The sequence below is a fragment of the Rhopalosiphum maidis genome, chromosome 3 (assembly GCF_003676215.2).
Source record: "Rhopalosiphum maidis isolate BTI-1 chromosome 3, ASM367621v3, whole genome shotgun sequence".
Classification (NCBI taxonomy): domain Eukaryota; kingdom Metazoa; phylum Arthropoda; class Insecta; order Hemiptera; family Aphididae; genus Rhopalosiphum; species Rhopalosiphum maidis.
In genome coordinates, this window is record NC_040879.1 from 44,059,195 (window position 1) to 44,080,370 (window position 21,176).

At 25.7% G+C, this 21,176-nt stretch overlaps 1 protein-coding gene across 1 annotated transcript; it reads right to left on the reverse strand.

Moving 5' to 3' along the window:
• Positions 1-12,494: 12,494 nt before the first annotated feature.
• Positions 12,495-17,953, reverse strand: LOC113556941 (uncharacterized protein KIAA2013 homolog). The gene is made up of 12 exons (XM_026962184.2): positions 17,770-17,953; positions 17,619-17,694; positions 17,452-17,549; positions 15,981-16,458; positions 15,799-15,913; positions 15,625-15,741; positions 15,278-15,543; positions 15,123-15,210; positions 14,884-15,023; positions 12,991-13,140; positions 12,812-12,936; positions 12,495-12,725 (listed from the first exon to the last, which is right to left on the reverse strand). The coding sequence occupies exons 2-12, from the start codon at positions 17,672-17,674 to the stop codon at positions 12,529-12,531; spliced, it is 1,830 nt and encodes a 609-aa protein (XP_026817985.1). The 5' UTR covers positions 17,675-17,694; positions 17,770-17,953; the 3' UTR covers positions 12,495-12,528.
• Positions 17,954-21,176: the final 3,223 nt, after the last annotated feature.

A 21,176-nucleotide genomic window follows, 5' to 3' on the forward strand; every position in this document is an offset into this window, starting at 1 on the left:
TGTATAATACTGTTACAACAGACACAATAAAGATTATACCTATTTTTAAGTTTTAATTTAATAAGGGTATTTTACCTAAATCTCTAGAAAAAACTTCTGTAAAAAAAAGTCCAGTAAATAAATCCAACATTCATTTTTATAGTTTATATAATACACGGGTACTATTATTTTTTGAATAAACACATATAACTATGTAATAATTAGGGGTCTGAAAATATAACGAGAAAAAGGAATTTCCTAGTACCACATAATTTATCCACAAAAATATTAATATTTAAAATTGTAATTAACTTAAAATAAATAAAGTATGAGTAGTAAATACATTTTAACATAATCGGGCTCTATGTCCGAGCTGGTACCTATTTATTAGTTATTACTTAGTATTGCCTCAATTAATATAAAAATGTCCATTAAACTCAATTCTACTATTTCGAAAACCCTGCAGTAAACACATTTCCATACATTAGTTTAAGGCAATCGTGTAATCTAAAAGATAAAATAATATATAAGTACGTCTGTCCAACAAAATGTATCTAACTTAATAAAGTCGTCCGCAAATAATAACTTAGTATTCATATTAATTCGAGTACTCGTAGACTTTTATTTTATTAAACTTTTTTTACCGGTTTTTTTTTATTGTTGGACTTTTGTTTAGGGGCCCCTTAATATTATTAACAAAAAACTATAGTAACGTATTTTGCTTACCTATACAAATTGGGTATGTGTATTACTATGTGTAAAAACTACCCGTCGTGCGTTATACTCACACACTGACACACAGTCACACTTACGTAATAATATTGTTCGCACTTAATAAACTAAGTGTACACGCAATAATGTACAAGGTGTGGCAAAAAACCTTCCCGGTTTGGTATGATTGTAATTTGGAGGTATATCAGTATATTTACATCGATAGAAACCAATATTTAGTATTTATCCCACACAATAACTTGTTGTTCACTCGGTATTCTGTGCGAGAAATGCTTCATGTGCAATAGTATCTTATCTTATCTCCTTGCATTATGATTGGTTACATTAAGTTGCTGTCGCGTTCACCAGATACGAACCCATGAGATTTATTCCTCTTGGACTATCTCAAACCCCAAGTGCATACATTTTATGCTAACGAAATTCTGTGTGTCCCGGTCAATTCGAATGAGATTTGTAATGAATACCACTTTGAATTTTTTAAATGTGTTATGCAATACAAATGTACAAATTTACAAATATAGAAACAATTTATAATTTAAAACTGTACAAACAATATTTTTGGTATGTCGGCATATATTTATTATGTCTTTCACTTGCATACGCAGTTAGACGTGCCAAGTCATTATTATTGTTTGTAATTTTCCGTTTAGAACGTTTCCGAATCTTCAATAACTTATGATATATAATATTATAAGGTATAGTTATAGTTGGCTCCTATAAGTTATAACAATAAGAAATAAAAACGCATATGCATGACTCACGTGAACACCGCGTGTATAATATATTATTATAATTTATATCAAATATGCGTACCTACGACGGACGACCACCTCGCCCTGACTTGTGTTGGCCGGTCCGTGTCGGAATAATTTCGACTGTGGTAAACTTGGTAAAGTAATAATAATATTATAATAATCGTTCGAACAATCGACTATAATATAAAATAATACCTAGTTTTTTATACACGGACGATGGAAAACGTAGGTAGATAATATAACTGTATAGGTATAGGTTATACACATATTATTATAAGACCATCGAAGAATATGGTGTCTGTACAGAAAACGTGTTTCCATATTCACCTTTACACGCATGACTTCAGCTTGTTTCCACTACCGTTTTGTGTCATGCTATCTAACATAAGTGCCTGCGTAATTCGAACCTTAAATCGCGATAACACCACAACAAAGATCAATATATATATATCTATTATGGTTATGTCAATTTTATAGGCATAGAAAATTATTCGAGAAAACACGGCAATAAATTAGGTATACATCATATACCTATTTTATTTCATTATGCAAGTAATAAAAATATAGGTTAATTAAGATTACTTACTTCATCATTAATACGATATCATGATGCTGACAATTAATATACAGTTTTAAAAAAATCGCCGCCTTTTTTCGTTATTAAACAGAGGCGGAAATCCATTGAAAAAGTTGAAGGGGGCTACGATTTTTCTCATAAACCAAAGCCTTTAGAAATTTATTAATTGTATGCAATATGTATGTATAATGGATTTTATTTTCATTTTCATTTAGCGAGATAGATCTCTAAAACTGGAGAGCTAATTTTGTTGTTTGGGGTCTTGTTAGATTCACATTGGCTAGGAGAAGTGCAGTGAAGATTTTCAGAGCTTTATATTTTATAATTAATTCACTACGGAGCTTCAAAAAAAAAAAAAAATTAAAACACATTTTATTGGGAGTTTTTTTTTATGTTTTTCAGCTTTATAGCTTCGTAGTGAGTTAACGATTGAAGATAAAGTTCTGAAAATATTCACAGCACTTCTCCTAGACTAAGTGAATCTAACAAAACCCCAAATAACAAAACCCGTTCTCTAGTTTCAGTAATCTATCACTCTAAGTGAAAATCTAGCAAAAAATAAAAATTTTTTTAACTGTGAAAAATTATTATACACGGTGATTCTTTTCTCATAAAATACTCATTATTTCAAAAAGTATTCATGCTTTTGAAAACATTTTTTTACATAGTTTCAAGTTTTTAAAAAAACAACGTTTTTATTAAAAAATTATATTTTTAAATATTTTTTTTCCTTACATTTATTTAAGATTTTTACTTTTTTGAATGACAACATAAAGTTTTATTTTCACATTTCAAAACAGAATAATTTTCTGAGTATCTTGATACATAAAAATCGAATTTAAGGCAAGTAGTTTATGAGTTATAAGTATTTAAAATTTATATGCGTGGAGTGGAGTGGTACGGAGTTATCCCGCAAAATGTTGGTCCACTACTCCGCTTGTCTAAACTTTAAATACGTATAACTCTCTAACTAAATTCGATTTTCATGTATCAAAATATTCAGAAAATTATTCTGCTTTGGATTATGAAAATTGAAATCAAAACTCTATGTTGTTATTCAAAAAAATAAATAACTTAAAAAATATATGGATAAGAAATATTTAAAAATATAATTTTTTAATAAAAACGTTGTTTTTTTAACAACTTGAAATTATGTAAAAAATGTTTTCAAAAACATGAATACTTTTTGAAATAATGAGTGTTTTATGATAAAAAGATCGCTGTATATTGTATTTCCAAATTAATATAATTTTATATATTTTGTTATATTCGACAGACGATAAAACAAATCATTATAGTACAGTGTTCCAACTTATAATTTTAATTTTCGTATAAAATATTATGTAAAATATTATACAAACAAATTTATAATATAAAAATTACTATAATTATTATGTGTTATATTTCTTGTTTTTTAAGAATATAATATATAAAAATGAAACTACAAAATTTTTATGTTTGCAAGGATGTTTGAGGGGGCTAGGTGGCCTTTTGAGAAGGCTAAGCTCCCTCAATCCCCCCCCGATTTTCGCCAATGTTATTGAACATCTTAACTTTTCGAGATTCGAGACCTAACACCGCCGTTCAGTTCCATACGATATTTGACAAGTACAGTAAAATTATAGACTTGTTATGTCTCGTACTAATAGTAATTAGTAGTATTGATTATCTATAGGAATAGAACACTAAATCATTGCTACTTATATAGCCGTAATAGAGTATTTATTGAATGAGCTATAACAATGTGCCTATAATAGTCAATAATTAATTTAGAGGAGGTCCTGCTACTGCTAAGCCTATATATAGGTATTATTGTTTAAAAAACATATGTAAAAATAAACTTAGAAAAACAAAAAGTATGAACAATTTAAATTAGTAGGTTTTTCATTTTTTTAAGTCACGGATACCTATTATATTATATATTATCATTTTTCTTAAAACGTTATTAAAATTGCCTATATTAAATTCCTTAAAAGCGCTTGTGAAATATCGTCTTAACTACCCATAACCGAGATTAACCATATCATTCCGATATATTAGGATTTTACTAAAGTTTTGAATTTTTCTCTTAATAAAAGCTTACCAGGATATCTAACATTACTAAAATGTAAATGATAATGAGTAGTTGTATAATAGATACGAATTTGAAATTTTTATTTTCTATCTCTCATTAGGATTTTTGACTTTTTGAGCGACAAATTGAAATTGCGGATCAAGCCACGTGTATTGGCACTCAATCTGCATTCAGAATAATCATTAAAAGCAAATACTAATAAGTGGTAATACGGCATATGACGTGAGTACGCGATGGATATAAGTATAATCTATTAAAAATATAACACTAATATATAATATTAAAGATAAATAATTAATAAACTAATAGTAGCAGTATCGTACAGCACATACAGGTCACCGACTCTTCTGACGGTGGTTACTGATTTTATTATTAAAATATGAGGTTAGATCTAAGGTCAAGACGTTAGCAAGCATTTTCGCTAAAGTTATATAACTGACGTTGTAATAATTCTAATTTTCAACTTTGTTTTTAGAAACCGTAAAAATAACATAATTAAACGTGCGTTAATCAAACATACATAATGTTGTCGAATAAAAATATTATCAACTGTTAATATTTTACGAGTATTATGTATATATATACATATATCCCAATAATATTACGAGTACTTGTATTTATATCGTTATGAATATGTTATAGTCATCGTAATAATAATTTAAATAATTATATACGCCGTAGGTAATCGTTATAGTCGGTTGCATAGGCGAACTATGCCGACGGGAATCGGGATTTTTCCTTGGAGCTGCGGCTGGTAGTGGGTAGTAGGCTGTTCATACATATTTAAATAATTAGAGGTATAATTCTTGTTTGTAGCTGCAGAGAAAAATCTATTGAATAATATTTTTACGTTGAAGAAATTATTGATATTGTTCAAAATAGAAGTGATTAATGAAATAAAAAAAATGTATCTACATTTTTTAAAATTGTATATTATGTTCCGTTTTTATCAAGTCCAAAATACGAGTTATTCTGTTTAATATTTAGTGGTTTCTGATTTGAAGGCAACATACTTTATAAAACTCCAAAATAAGTATAAATACCCTAAAAAAAAAAATCACATAATATATTTAGGATAAAACAAATATGATGGCCGGTAAAATAGTTTTCCTCGACTGAATTTTTTTTATAATCTAAAATTGGTAATTAGTATTAGTCGGCCGTGTATTGCGTATACATATATGTATATTAGGTGTATGCAATATAAACACCTTTTTTATTATTATTTATTAATATACTGAATCATAAAAGTTCAAAATATATTGTCCATCAAAAATGTCAAAATTAAGAAAAACATATTGATTTAAAAAGTTTTTTTTTAGCATTATGAATGATTGTTTTTAATATTCGAGCGATTAAAAGTTAAAAATTATCAGGTAGGTATCATTTTAAAAATTGTAAGGTATTATTTAACTATACGTGGTGTGCTCATAGATATTATTGTTATTTGTTAGACAAAAATAATAGTTCGACCACACAACTTAAAACTAAACAAATAGGCATGTGTTAGTAATATACTAGAAAATTGACGAAAGATCGTCGATCAAAAATATTTTTCATTTTATGCAAACGACGACAGTGAACATAATATAATAATATACTTTAAGTCCGGTTTCGACATTTCTAAGTATGGTCACCACTCGGCACAAGCTAAACTGGAACCGCAGACACGACAGCTGCACTTCATCGTCTGATCGTCATTAAAAGAATCACTGCAAGCGTCTGCATCTTGAAAGTCCAAATAATATAGTTAGGTACTACCTAATTATTGTTGCGCTGACGACAGCGAAGTACATATATATCGTCTCGTGAAACAGTTCTATACCAAACCGATTGGCGATTGACCTATACTCACACGCAGGGCCCCCGCAAAGGGGGGGGGGCTGAAGGACCTTGAGTACAGGGGCCCGGCTATTTTAAGAGCCCGTGGGCCCGTAATTTTTGAAATGGGCCCGGACTAGAGTCCGGATTTTTATGCAAAAACATATTTTTAACAAGCGTATGCTGTTTGACGGGAGTAAGAAATGTTTGCATTTCATAACCGGTAGAATCTGTCCAAATATTTTTTTTTGCATATTAGTGCATACTTTTACTTCAGAGAATATTTCAGAATACTTTAGTTTATGGTACATATTAGATAATATTTTAGCATATTTCCGTTATATTAGATTATATTAAAGGATATTCAGTATATATAGGACAATAATCACGGACCGCCTGTACTGACTTTACTCCGGAAAATTTGGAAAAATATATTATTGTACATTCCTTTAAAAACATTGTATATTATTTTTTATGTTAATGTATTGCATAATGTAGCATAAGATATAATTATATAAATAACAATAAATTATTAATTCATAATCATAATCAATAATCATATTGCATTTTTTTTTTCTTACTTATTAGTTAGTATTATCAATATTTTTCGGAATATTTTGAGAATATTAAGATTATTTTTGGGAATATTTCATCAATTTTAGTTGCATATAAACATAATATTTCAAACGTTTTAATAGAATATAAATCTGTACTCTAGCCCGGACAAACATTTAGTATAGGAGCCCTAGATTGTGTGTGGGGGCCCTGCTCACAAGGCAATCTTATTACAGACGCTCATTTATTAATAATTAATAATTATTATATTATTATAAATGGCATTCCATGATACCATGTTACCCGTACAAGTATATTGTATACAACCAGACAACCTCATCCTCGTAGTAGGTACAATCTGCGACCGCGGAATTCGATCTTCACTCGAATCTGCTATACCTGTTGCAGCAATGGTGCCTGTACCGTTCAGACTCGTGTTTATGACGAGAATATTGTAAGTAGTAAGTTTTTACCACAGTAATATTATAAAACCTAATAAACAATAAACTGATATTTAAACCAGTCTTAATCTTAGCTCGTCCTACTGTCTTAACACGCAGAGTAAGATTTGAAAACAAATGGAAGCTAAAGTGTAAAGTATAAATATACAGATAGGTAGATCAAGCCACATTTTAAGATTTTTAATTTCAATTATTTCGAGTAATTAATATAGATTATAAATGTAAAGTAAGTAAAATCGCATTACTAGGCTCCCTTCACTCATTAGTACGTGACAGTACCTACCTATGATTGACAAAAGATTGACACAGTTTGGTCGATGATCGTTTGCAATCTCTAAAGGGAATTCGACACCGGCCGTTTCTAAACGATTATGGTGTAAATGTGTGCGTAGTAAATGATCATTAGTGTGAGTGGCAGTAATGTAAAAGAAATAGCATAAAAACTACTACTACCACAGCCGTTTCCCAATCCACACACACGCGTGTGAATAAAACGCTACACGAATATTAATTGTTTAGTTAGTATTCCTAAAATTTTTAACTCTGAATTTTTCGTTAATTGTATAAACTAACATATTCATCCGATAAAACTTCAGAAAACATACTTGAATTTGTCATGCAGTAAGTTTATTTGAAAACGGCTTATTTGCATTTTTTAATTTAAATATCATAAAAATGTATAATATTCAAAACTTAATTTAAATTATTTAAATTTAGTTTTATTTTAAAACAAATGGAGAAGTTATTATTTTCAAGTAGTCTTGATAACTTTAAATATGTTTTCGGAAAATTTATCCAATTATTAGGATGATCTTACCGTTTGGCATAATTTACGAATGTAAGAAAGGTATATTTTTATAGAAAATCTAGCTGGTCGACTGATCCGATTGAATCCTCTTAAAAGTAGAACAAAAGAGAGTACCAAATAGAGAAAAATTAAATTTTTAAAATGAAAATCTTTTTTTAATATTTTTTGATATACATAGCCATATATGTAATATTATATTAGTAAAAATGTATTTAATTTTATGTAGGAAGCCAAGGCATTAATTATTTTTTTATGTTATTGAATTTTTTTATAATAAGTATGTAAAAAATCAGATGATCAATATGCCTTATAAGTTATCATAACTGTTATTTTTTATTTTTATTTATGTCTATGACTACCAATTCCTATTTTCTATTTGTTATTGGTAAATCTATTAACTAAGATTTATTATTGACTATTGAGTTTTGATTAGGATTAGTTTTTAACAGTATTAAAACTGTATTTTATTGTAGGTATGCAATGATTATTATTGATTTATCATTTGAATAAAAATACACATCCATTAGGTATAGCGAGCTACTCAAGGTACACCTGAAACCTATACTGTTTAAGAGAGCATTTAGCTATTTGACCTGTAATTTAACAGTATAATAATAGTTGTAAATAAATCAAAAATTTTAAATACGTAGAATTTTCACACGCTACATAGTAGCATACGCATGCATATGAGTACTTTTTTTTCTAATTCTACATTATTCATACCAAAACGTATGTCAACAATGAAGAAGAAAAAAGTGCCACGTCTATAATAGCAATAATGTAACATTTTTGTTATACGAACAAATTTAATGTGGTGAGACAGTACTATTATGTAGCAGTAGATAGAAACTAGAACATTGATTCATTTAGGCATATACTCAATGTCAATATGTTAAATATTTTCTATTTCTACTTATTTATTAGTTTTTATTCTAATAACGTTCACAAAATATTCCAAGTGTTTTATGTCATGTATAGCATTATTATCAAAATGTTATAATAACGTTCGCAAGCGTGGATCATAATTAAAGAAACTTTCAAGTATTAAACTAGTGTATAACAACTACACATTGTTTAAGCATACAGGCAAAAGGCACATGGAGTTTAAATGCACTCTCCTAGTTTGGCTAGTTTAATGGTTGAGTGAATTACAACAGGCAACAGCATTAATTCAAATGAAAGAAGTCATACTTCAAATAATAGTCACTCATTCAATATGATTCACAGAACCCAGCTAGGTAAATAAAACAACATTTCTGTGTAACAGAAATTTTCAAATATTCCAGAATTCTACAAAGAAAAATTTAGGCATGATTTAATTTATCTCAATTAAAAAAAAATCAAAATAAAATTAATGTCACTTTTACAAATTACATCAAAGCCACAGTTGCCACAAGCTTTAAACTACAATTTACATAGTTGAAATTTAAGATGAAACAATACAGTATACTATTGAATTTAAACTCAACATTAAACATATGTGTGTAATCTGCAAAGTTAGTGTTAGATATTATATAAATCTAAAAGTATTAAATATAATTTATGATCAAACTGGTAAATATTATTGAAATTTGTGATAAATACATTAAATAAATTTCATTATTTTGGGTAGATTTTTTTTTCTACATGTCAGGGACAATCAATTTGTGTTTAAAAATACTATTTGGAAATAACCACATTTAATAATATATAAACAGGTTAGCTTTAAAACTCAACATAATCATTTGACACTTGTAAAGAGACTTTTATTAGAATATAATAAATAATATAAAATAAATGATAAATGTGGTAATAATATTATACATAATGTTAAATAATATTATTATTATATGTTTATTAGATTAAATATTGTGTACAACAACAAATGTATACATATACTAATGGAATTAAATTTATGAAACATTGTTTAGGGTAACTTAATTATGTTATATTTTTACAATTGATTAGTATCTGTAGCATTATGATGTTGACTATATTCTAATATTCATACATAGTTAGTAGTATTATCACAAAATACAATAAATTAATAAATAATACAAATAATATAATATTAATTTTAACATGAAAAAATAAATAAGAAAATAACTGAATAAAATTGATTATACTTTTAACAATAACACATAAAACTTTATTAATTACATTAAAATAAATTATCAGTTTTTTTTTATTTACTATTCTAACATATTGCTTAATTAATTTTTTGATATTAATTATTTGTTTCTTATTGATTAATAGGTAATATAGTAAGAACTACTAAAACATATTGTGACTATAGGTAAATGGAGTAATAGGCAACATATATTTTTTACAAATAAATATGGCATTAATAAATAATACATCACAATTTATTAATATTAAAATATTTTATTGAATTTAAATCATCTTTGTAATTTTTATTTTTGTCGTAAGATTTTGTTATATATTTTTGGTCCATGTGCTAATGAATATATTAAAAATATGTTGTTAAATATTAATCAAACTATAAGTATTTGGTTGATGTAAATTAATGTATGAATTCAGAAATCATTGTTAGTTGTGAACAGGGGCGAACTGGCTCCTTCAGAGTGGCCCGGGAATTTTTTTTCAAAGCAGCCCAAAACCCATTGTTTAATTTAATACCTAATAACAGCACTTATGTTTAAAATACCACATATTTTCTCAATTTAATATTCATAATATAAATAATAACAGTAGATACATAACACGTGTTAGAAATACATGGTAATGAACCATCAATCAATCATTTGGCTTGAGAAATTAATAATTTATGAAATGTAATTTTTTAATTTTTTTTAATGTGCAGTCTAGATTTTTGGTTTTAAAAGTTTTACAAAATATAACAATTATAGGGATGTTTGATGTAATCATTGATGAAATAAGGATTAATAAAATACAGTAAAAAAAACCTTTACTCAATTTTCAAGCCTTAATTATTAAAATTGAATGATTTATGAATTTTTGAAACCCAATATCCCATAAGTATTGCCCTTTTATTATCTTTGTCAGTTTTTATCAACATTTTTAATCAAATACTATAGAAAAATATAAAATATGTGGTTTTACAAAAACGTAACAATTAAACAATAAGAATTAAGAAAAATTAAATTTCAAAACATTATCCAGGAAAATTTATTTGTGGAGACAACATGGTGAGATACAAATGGTCAGCTCCCATGTTGCCAAACTTATTTTTCGAGTAGTTTTTTTGAATGAGTTAAAATTATTCATTGTGTTTTATTAAATAACTTAAGTTATCAAAATAATCAATTCATTTCATCTGTAGAGTCGCTTGTCACTCTTTCTTTAAGACAACAAATCTTTGTTTGAGCTTAGTGTATCAACTGTAAATTTTTTAACTTGTTTTCCATATTGGAGAAGTTTCATGTTATCCTCAATTTTCAGAATTCAGATAGTGAATTATTAAGATTTAAAATCGGTAAATATTTTTTTGTGTTTATTTATCTCTTTATAAATAACAAAATTTATAACCATGTTTTAATATAAAAATAATTTGAAAATTATGCCGTGAAATGAAACGGCGTCAAAATTTCCCGATTTGCCTATCCTCCCTTGATTGTGAAAGTGGTGGAGATAAGTATATTTTCTTTTGAATATGGTTCTTATTATGAATTTTCAAACAAAGTGATTAATCCTTAATTTTTCAATAATAAAATCTTACTAAGTTTAAAATACAACAGATGTAAAATATGTGGATTTATAAAAAATTTTGGTTGAATACTGAAAAGTTTATTTAGTATTTTATAGCAAAGTTTGTTGAATAAACTAAAAAGATAAATATTTTTTTATATAATGAAAGTATCAATCATAATTACAATTCAAACCCATAGGAAAAAAAATATTCGATATCCATTATTATTTATTTGATTAATAAAAAAATATCAATAAATTATATTAATAGTTAAGAATGGGCAAAATAGGAATATATTTTAGATATCAATTTACAATTTATGTATTATATCTTGTGCATATTTTGAAATTGTATTATGTATTTTTCATTTTTAGTTAATATAATAATTAATATTGAGGATCAGGGAAAACAACATCTATATTACATAATTTTTTTCCCCTAGTTTAATCCTAACTCCTAATACGCATTTTATAACAGATTACATTTTTGAAAGATTTACTATTTATGACCATGCTCTATATTATTATTATTTTGAATAAATGGTATTAATATATCAATAGTATTATATATTATATTTTAATAATAATATTCAATACATATTTGTATATTATATTTAATATTTATTAATTTCAAAATAAATATTAATGAAAAAAATGATATTGTTACACTTTTTTGAATACATTTTTATATTTTATATAAATTATACAATCATTTTGCCCAACCCTGTTAATAATTAAATTATTAAATATTTTTATTTATGCCTTCTTAACATTCCATGATAAGATATTAATTTAAATGTGAAATATTTTAATAATAATTTTATATTATTAAAGGAATAATAAGTTTAAATTTTTAGTTGTATATTTAAGTTTATATATTTATAAAAATTTAATTCTAGGTAAGACTGGTAAGACATTAATATATTGCCAATCAAAATAATTTAAATCTATAATTAGATGTTTTAACATGAGATCTTATAATTTTAAAAATATAAATGATAATAACTCAAGAAATTATTTTATAAAGATTTATAAAATATTTTTAAGATAACATTTAATATTTATAAAACAGTTATTACTTATATTAGCATTTTGAATAGAAATAATTATAACAATGTTTATTTATATGCTAGTTTACCATATTTTATTCTTGATTTATCTTGCCAGTTAATATATTCATTGTAAATTAGTTTGAATAGGAAAAGGTGAAATACAACAATCAAACAACCGATTGCAACCCAGAAAAATGTAGGCAATCCTCCTAGACGGTGGCCGTGTTTATGAAGTGCTAATACATGATGTTCATGTGCAGGAGCTAAAATTGTATAATTGTTAAAAAATTTTAATATTAATAATACTAATTGAATAGTAAAATAAAAACTAGTAGTAACTAAGTAATACCTTCTGAAACTTCTTTAACATGAATTGCATGTTTTAAATCTTCCATATGTTTTTTATCATAGGTTAAATATAATATTCCGGTTACAGGATCAGTTAGCTTAACTGGAAATGTTTTATACTCGGGTCTGTAAAAAATATTGATTAGATTTTTTTTATAATTTTTTTGAAACAAAATTTACCCTAACAAAACTGGTTCATCTAAACATCCACCATCACAAGCATAATAGTTCTTATCGCTACGGTCTATAGCTACAGAGATAATAGCTTTATTATTTTCCTGGACTGAAACTGTCACATTGATATGAGTCATATTTCCATAATTGAGGCGCCTAAACAAAAATGTATTTAACATATTCATTAAAAATAGTAACATATAAAACCAATACATAAAATTTAATGTTACAGTTGCTGTTGTAATCAAAGTCTACATATCAAAAGTAAATAAAACTACAAATTTGGATAATTTAAAATAAATTATCTAATCAATTTAATTAAGTTTTTAACATAATAATCTTATGACTTATAGTACATATAAGTGGATCACCCTATTCAGGATTAGTTCTCGCCCGGCTCTAACCCCCCCCCCCATAGATATTTTACTTATACAAACTGGTGTGTGATCAAGGAGCGCTAGACCAAGCTAGTTCCCCAAATATTATAATACAAACAATTTTGAACACAAGTAATATTCTATGATTTCGAATAACCGGACCATGGCCAGCTGATTTCCTCATGATTTTAATCTACGATTATTCAACAATCACTGTAGTGCTGACTGCTGTACTTTATACAGTTAACGAGTGTATTTATTTTTGATAGACCATTATTTCTAATCGTAAATAATAAGTAGGATGACTATCTTCATTGTTCACTTTCTATAGTCTATAAAAGTGGCACGATTAAAAATGTTTAAAAATAGTGGCTTAAATATAAATATACTTATTTAAATTTTTTTCTTACTTAAATCTTACTTTGAATTGTAATTTTATTTTTAAATATTACTATTATGTATTAAATTTATGTAATATGTAGAAATTCACTTAAACAGTATTACAGATACATAAACCATTACTTAACTTTTTTTTTTATTATTATTAAATGAAGTAAAATTGTTAACTTTGCCCCTTTAAAAAATTTACTTGCACTTTATCGCCCCCCTTAAAAAAAAATTCAGATGCCTGACTAAAAGGTGAGCTGCCATGTTGTATGGTTGGTATTAAATGATCATTGTGATGAATGTGTTAAATTTGATTTCTTTGATTGTTGTAAACAAAAAAAAAACAATTTTGATCAGATAATCAGTCTATATAACTAAGTACATTTATACATGATATGTTTTTTAATATTGCTTTTAAAATAGTTTATTTCATTATAAGTGAATTTAAAAAAATATAATAATATATATAAATTACATCACAAAGAATATTGTTTTTGAACAATAACAAAACAATAAATATTGTTATTCATAGTTTAAATATGTAATTATATCCAAATATGAGCTTAAAATGTCTGTATAAAAAATTATACTTAAATATTTTTTAAATTCAAGTATAAATTAATTATAACTTGTAAAGAACTTTGTACTAGATTTTTAAGTCTTAGCTATAAAAATTATACATTTTAAAAATGTTCAATTGCAAAATAACAAATAGTGGAAATTCTAACTATGACTTTAAATATAAAGTAGATTCAATTAGCTATTCAAAACCACCCTCAAAATTGGAAATCAAAACATTTTACAACAATTAATTGTACATATGTGATATGTCATACATACACATAAAAAACACATCATTGTAAAATAACTAAATACATTGTCCCACTTAGAATCTAAAATAAAAATGTAATATGTAATTGAATTGTTGTATTTAATGATTTGTTGTGTACATTTTAATAATTTAAATAATAAAAGTACAGAATTTGGAATAAAAATCAAAATTTTTAGTATTATTCATTTCTGATACTAAAATTGCTAATTTATCAGATAATTTTTACATGTTGATTGAACAACATAAACAATAACACAAATTATATTTTGAAATACGCATATGGCATAATATTTTTAATATTACCGGAAATAAAAATCTCTGTGTAAAAATTTTGGATGCATATTAAATTCCAAATGTTGGTTGCTAAATCGAAAATTACCAAAACTTAAAACCATTGCTTGAGCTACTCCAGCAGCCCCTGCATTAACAAGATTATAACATCCCTGAAACAAAAATTAAAAGTAGATTATATGATGATCAACTATAAAAAGAAAAGTGTTTATATAATTGATATTTATGAAAATAAAATTAACAACATTTACTTGTTTTTCTAAAGTAAGAATCCATAATGACACAGCATTGTTAATTTTTTCAATTGAAGAAAGATTTGTCCATAAACCTACAGCTTGTCTAATATAATATCAAGATATATATGATTAAATTAATTTTTTTTTTATAAAATACATAATATACGTACAAAGTATCATGGTTTGCACCATAACAACCTTCAACATATGAAAGACTACTTGCAACTTTAGCAAGAACGGCAGGAGAAGATGAAATTTCATAAGAAGGTGCTCGAACACTGGATAGAACATTGTACACTGTTGCATTGATTAAATCTCCATTTAAGACACCACTTGCTTTTGACATGCTTATTGAAAATCCAGTACTCCATAGCTTCTCCCAAATATCAATATGTGTTTTCTCAATGTTTTCATAATTTGAGACTTTCAATATTGACTGGGGATTATGAAAACAGATATGAAACAAATATACACAAGTATTGAAAATAACAATAATAAAAAGAATAATCAAACTTACTTCAATTGATTTCTTTTCTAAAGTTGACTTAATTCCAGTAAATTCTAAGGAGTTTTTCAAAGCCAAATATTCTATTGCGATAATAATACGTAGTTTAAATATACTATGTGGTGTGACCTATAAAAATAAACATAATAAATATTTCAAAATTATTTAATTTACTTTTTAATTTACCTTAACACTAATTGGAAACTGAGAATATGTTATTGAAACACCATAAATTGGATTGTCAGTTGTTGATGTACTAATACCAGATTCAACTATAAAACTTTCAGTCAGGTCAGGTAATCTAAATTAATAACATAACAATTTAATAAAATGTATTTATTTAAATATGAATTTATAAACCAACTTACTGTATGGAACGTGTGCTATACATTGACCAACCATGTGTTTTATGAGATTGTTTCTTCAGTTTAGCAAATAATACAAAATCTGTAGGATTTGTTAGTTCTATATCCTGGACAAGAATTGTTGGTAAGGCTCGGAATGCATAATATTTAATACTACTTTGGAGTCGGTTGGAAAAACATTCGTATCGGTATGCTATACCATTTTTATAACTGACAACTGTAGCCAATTGTGATGGAGCTTCAATATCTATTTTGATTATTGGATACCAATAAATAGGTATTGATAATGCTCTGTTGCCTTTTATATATATAGGAGAATCATAATCTAGTGTTATTCCAAAATAACCATTTCCTATAAATTCTTTGTAAGGCTTTTCATCAGGATCCAATGGTTCATGTCTAATGTTGGCATCAAACATATCATAAGCTCGCTTATGAAAAGATAACTTCTCAAATAGGCCATTCTTCATAAATAATTCATCTATACATATAAAATATATATCATACATATATTATTGAAAATAATAAATTGAAGTATAAATTAAATATATATAAATAGGTATTTAATACATTTATTTAATACTTATAATGATCATTAAATAACTATAATATGTGATTGTTCTATGTCTTACTTGGGTACCAATAACATATTAGATCAACTAATTTTGTCTAATGATTGAGCTAAAAACTTTAGACATTATTTAATATTAAACATATGAAACCATTTATAAGATTTGAGTAAACCATTGATAGTGAGATGCACTTATCCAGAAATTTTAAAATTTGTAAGATTTTAATTGTGTATGTTTACATGAATCTATATGTTTTATAGATTATTATTATTATATTATTATATGTTTTATGTTTTTATGCTAGTATGAAGATATTAAAATAGTTTTATTTAGCAGATACTGATATTTTTACTGATAAAAAAAATGTCAAATAATCAGTTAGAAGTAATAGTATTCATGGATTTTAAACAGTTTTAACACCATCATACAATTTTAAACTAATACTTCAATTAGTATTGAATATTTTTATTTACTTTGTATTAAAAATTTAAGGAATTCTATAAGTTAGTTTAGAATTAACAATACCTACCATCTATCTAAAATATATTGCATTACCTACTTTATACAATTGTATATAAAAAATAATGTTTCAATAATAATTTTAATTTCAACTATGTAATTTATATTATTTAAGATAAATTATACCAATTACGCATATAAATATTTTGTGCAAAAGTAAAATATTTATTTTACAAAGCAAATGAACTTCATTGTGTATGGTCTGCATACATAAACATGAATAATAAACTTTTGTACATAAAAATAAATTCTAAAATTTTAGAAATATTTATAATATTAATTGTGGGTACCTATCAAAAATACTTAATCATATAGTATGTACTATATTTTATACAAACATTTTATCAATGTACACAATTTATTAGATATGATTAAAGACGTACCATATTCTAGACTTCGGTTGTTGGATGATCTCCAGTAAGGACTTAGATAAAATATTAAAGTGACAATAATAGTGATCACAATGGCGATTTTCTTTGATCTGTAATTTACAATGCATAGTTGTTAATCTATTGACAGACACGCGACACTCGAATAAACAAATGCTAACATTTTTATTTTTTCTAAGCTCCTTCTCAACCGGTACAGGAAATCTCGGGGACTCATATTGTCGCGACGTGTACGAACTACCAACAACAACAACAACAATAATTAATCAGACTAACAGGTACATTTGGATGATATAGTATTATAATAGTTACATGCTCGCGTCACACGGCGTAAACAAAAACAATTCTATTGGCGGTACACCCGCGGAAGAGCGGAACTAGATGCCAATCATGCCAATAATGGTTTCACATTGTTTTTACTGCCTAATTATCGACACTAACATTGGCGGCGAACGGGTGTTCTACGTTCAACGAAATTTTACGATATACTACTGCTAATAATAATAATAATAAAAGTACTTGACACAACGATAATTCCGGTGTTTAGTGATACTGTTATCTCAACGAGTGAATAATAACCGATAAGATAGTCGTATCACACTATTCACACTACTTTCGCCGTTCCAAAATGTCATAACTAGCAAATCACATCACGTATTTTTCAACATTAATATTATTATATTTGAGCCGTCTATATGTACAATTATTGTACTACAATGTGCGAATCGAAACGATTTTTTTGTCAAGCTGATCTTTCTCTTCGCAGTGATAAGTATTGATATGTATTTATTTTATTTTTTTTCACATGTGGGCACAAAAAGGTTCATCTCTGATACTTACGCGGTAACAGAAATGATTTCCTATTTTATTATTTTATGTTTATCTGTTGTCATTTCAAAAAAATAAAAAATATTAATTACAATGTACAGTTTCACTGTTTATTTAAAAAAAAAAAAAAATGTTTATGTAAATATTGCAAGTAAAATCAGCTATTCATCGCATTTTTTCCAATTTACAACAGTCCTACCTTTATCCAAGATAAGAGAAAATGTCTAATTAATATTGATCAAAACGAAAAAACCTTTATTATCCAGAAACATGGAGTAACAAACTACACTGGATTGCCCTAACGCCCGACAATGAAATAATTTGTAGTCAATTCTGAAAAATAATGATAGAAATATTATTATTGTGTTTTAAGTTTTTATTTTTTTTTTTAAATAAAATTATAAATTTTTTATTTCATATTCTAAGCAGAATACAATTAGGAGTATTTTAATCTATAAATCAAATTTCAGACGTGTAGTTAATTAATTATTCATTCAAAATTAAATTATAATGTATCAAAATTCTACTTTGGGAAATGAAATAAAAAATGTATATTGTAATTTTAAAAAGTTTTTATATATACCATAATAATATACCAATATCAATATATATATATATGTATATATGTATTTTTTATTAGGTAAAACAGTAAAAACCTTCGTAGAAAAAAATTATTAGGTCAGAAAAAAATACAAATATACGATAACTCTTGTATATGATTATTATAGTTGATCAAGATAATCAAACCTAATGAAACTAATAAAAATCGACAACGAGGACAAAATAATTTTGTTAATGTAATTAAAAAATGAAAATGTAACTAAATACTTAATATACTCAAAACTATTCCCGGTATTTATTTTTTAGTTTTTAATTATTGTAAATCAAGGTTTTGTTAATTTTAAAAATTTTTATTTTTTAAATAAATAAATTGATTCAACGAATAATTAGTGAAAGAATTATAACATTTTAATGTAAAAAAATAGAGTGTAATTTATCATATATATTTGTAAAATATAAATGTTTTATATTTTATATTTAAATTTCCATTGAATGCAATGTACAAAGTATTATTTTATTATATATCGTCAATCAAGGGCATACCCATGGGGAGGTTAACGGGCTTTAGTACCCCCCCCCCAAATGGCTAGCCCCAAACATTTTGATCATTTTGTTAGGTATATTGTGTATTGACTTTAAATTATTATAAAAAAATTATCAACTATCGAAATTGAAACATTAGGTATAACATAATAATATAATATTATATATTTATACCTGTAAATCTGTCATTCCGGGTCCCGAGTGAGACCTCTGTTGTCTATTATTATCGTCGTGACGTCGCTAGTTGAAAGTATATTGAAACTTACGTAGGATACCGAAAACTTCTTAGATTATACATTTTTATCGATACAATTAAGTTTATCGTTAACCGCAGGTATCTTTGCGTTAACAAATTCCATTTTCATTTTATTACTTATTTAATAGATTAACTAGTATTGTCGTGCAACTGTTCATTCAAATCGACATCGTTGGTTTTTCGCGAGCTTATTTATTTATTTATTTTTTGTTAATTATTTATTGTTTTTTGTTGATTCCAATAAGTGGATTTAAATACAATGAACCGTAATCATTCTTGATCATTATTAAATTATTTTAAAGTTTGGTCATACACTACACCTGCAGAAGTCCAAAAAACAACCAGTTGCTATAGACAATTCATCGACAATAAATAATGATGTACACTTTCTGTACATATTTCAAAATAAATACTATTAATATTTAAAAATTATTTGAATTTAGTCCCCCCCCCAAAAAAAAAAAAAAATCTTGGGTGCGCCCCTGTCATCAATAATGTTGTTATAATTATGTTTACTGTACCCAAGTACATAAGTAAATTATTTAATAAAAATACATATGTGGTATGTTATATAGTTTAAAATGAAAGCATGTAGGTATAATGTACTTACGTCACATACATATCATTAATATTTATAATTTAATTTTTATAAATTATACATAATATAGTACATAGTTTCAAAAATAATTATTAAAATATATTTATGTTGTAATTTAATGGAATGAAGAAGATGTTTAATGAGCTCTGCACATTTACAATTTATAATCATTGACCTTAACCTTATTTACGTTACAATAAGTATACAATTCTGTGGCAAGGTACACTTTTTACATTTGGTTTTGAATGCTAAAAATGCATGTTCACTGTTCATATATATTTATATTCAAATACTTATTGATTGTTAATCGATTTTGTTGTTAACCTTTTAAAAATTATAATAATTACTAATAGCTCAACGTGAAGAGCTGGGGGAATAGTTATTTTTGATTAGGTAGTGATTTCAATATATTCTTATAATAATTTGTGCAGTTGTGCTAAAAATTTATATCATAACTTTTTTTACTTATTAGTTACTATATTTTTATTTACCATACCTACTAATTAATTTTGATTGTGTTTGATTAAATATGTATAGGTTCCTATCTGGACAAATGAAGTTATCGATTTCTATGGAAAATTTTGATAAAGAATATTTCATAGAATAAATTTCGATTAAACCCTTTTTCAGAAAAATTACATTTCCGTTATTTTGCTTATACTCTATACATACATTCTTTATTATTATTTAAATCCTTATTCTAAAAATTATAATCTAATAAATATGTAAATAATTGAGTAAGGAACTAATTAATTAAATTTATTATACACATTGATTTATTCGATAGATACTTATCTATACTGTAATCATTAAAATAATATTATTTTAAATATTGCTAAATATGAAGAAAAAACAAAGAAGTAAAAATGTGCAAAATAACTCTTAAATTATTCTGAATTCAAAACAAACTAATATTATGAAACTAATTTATAT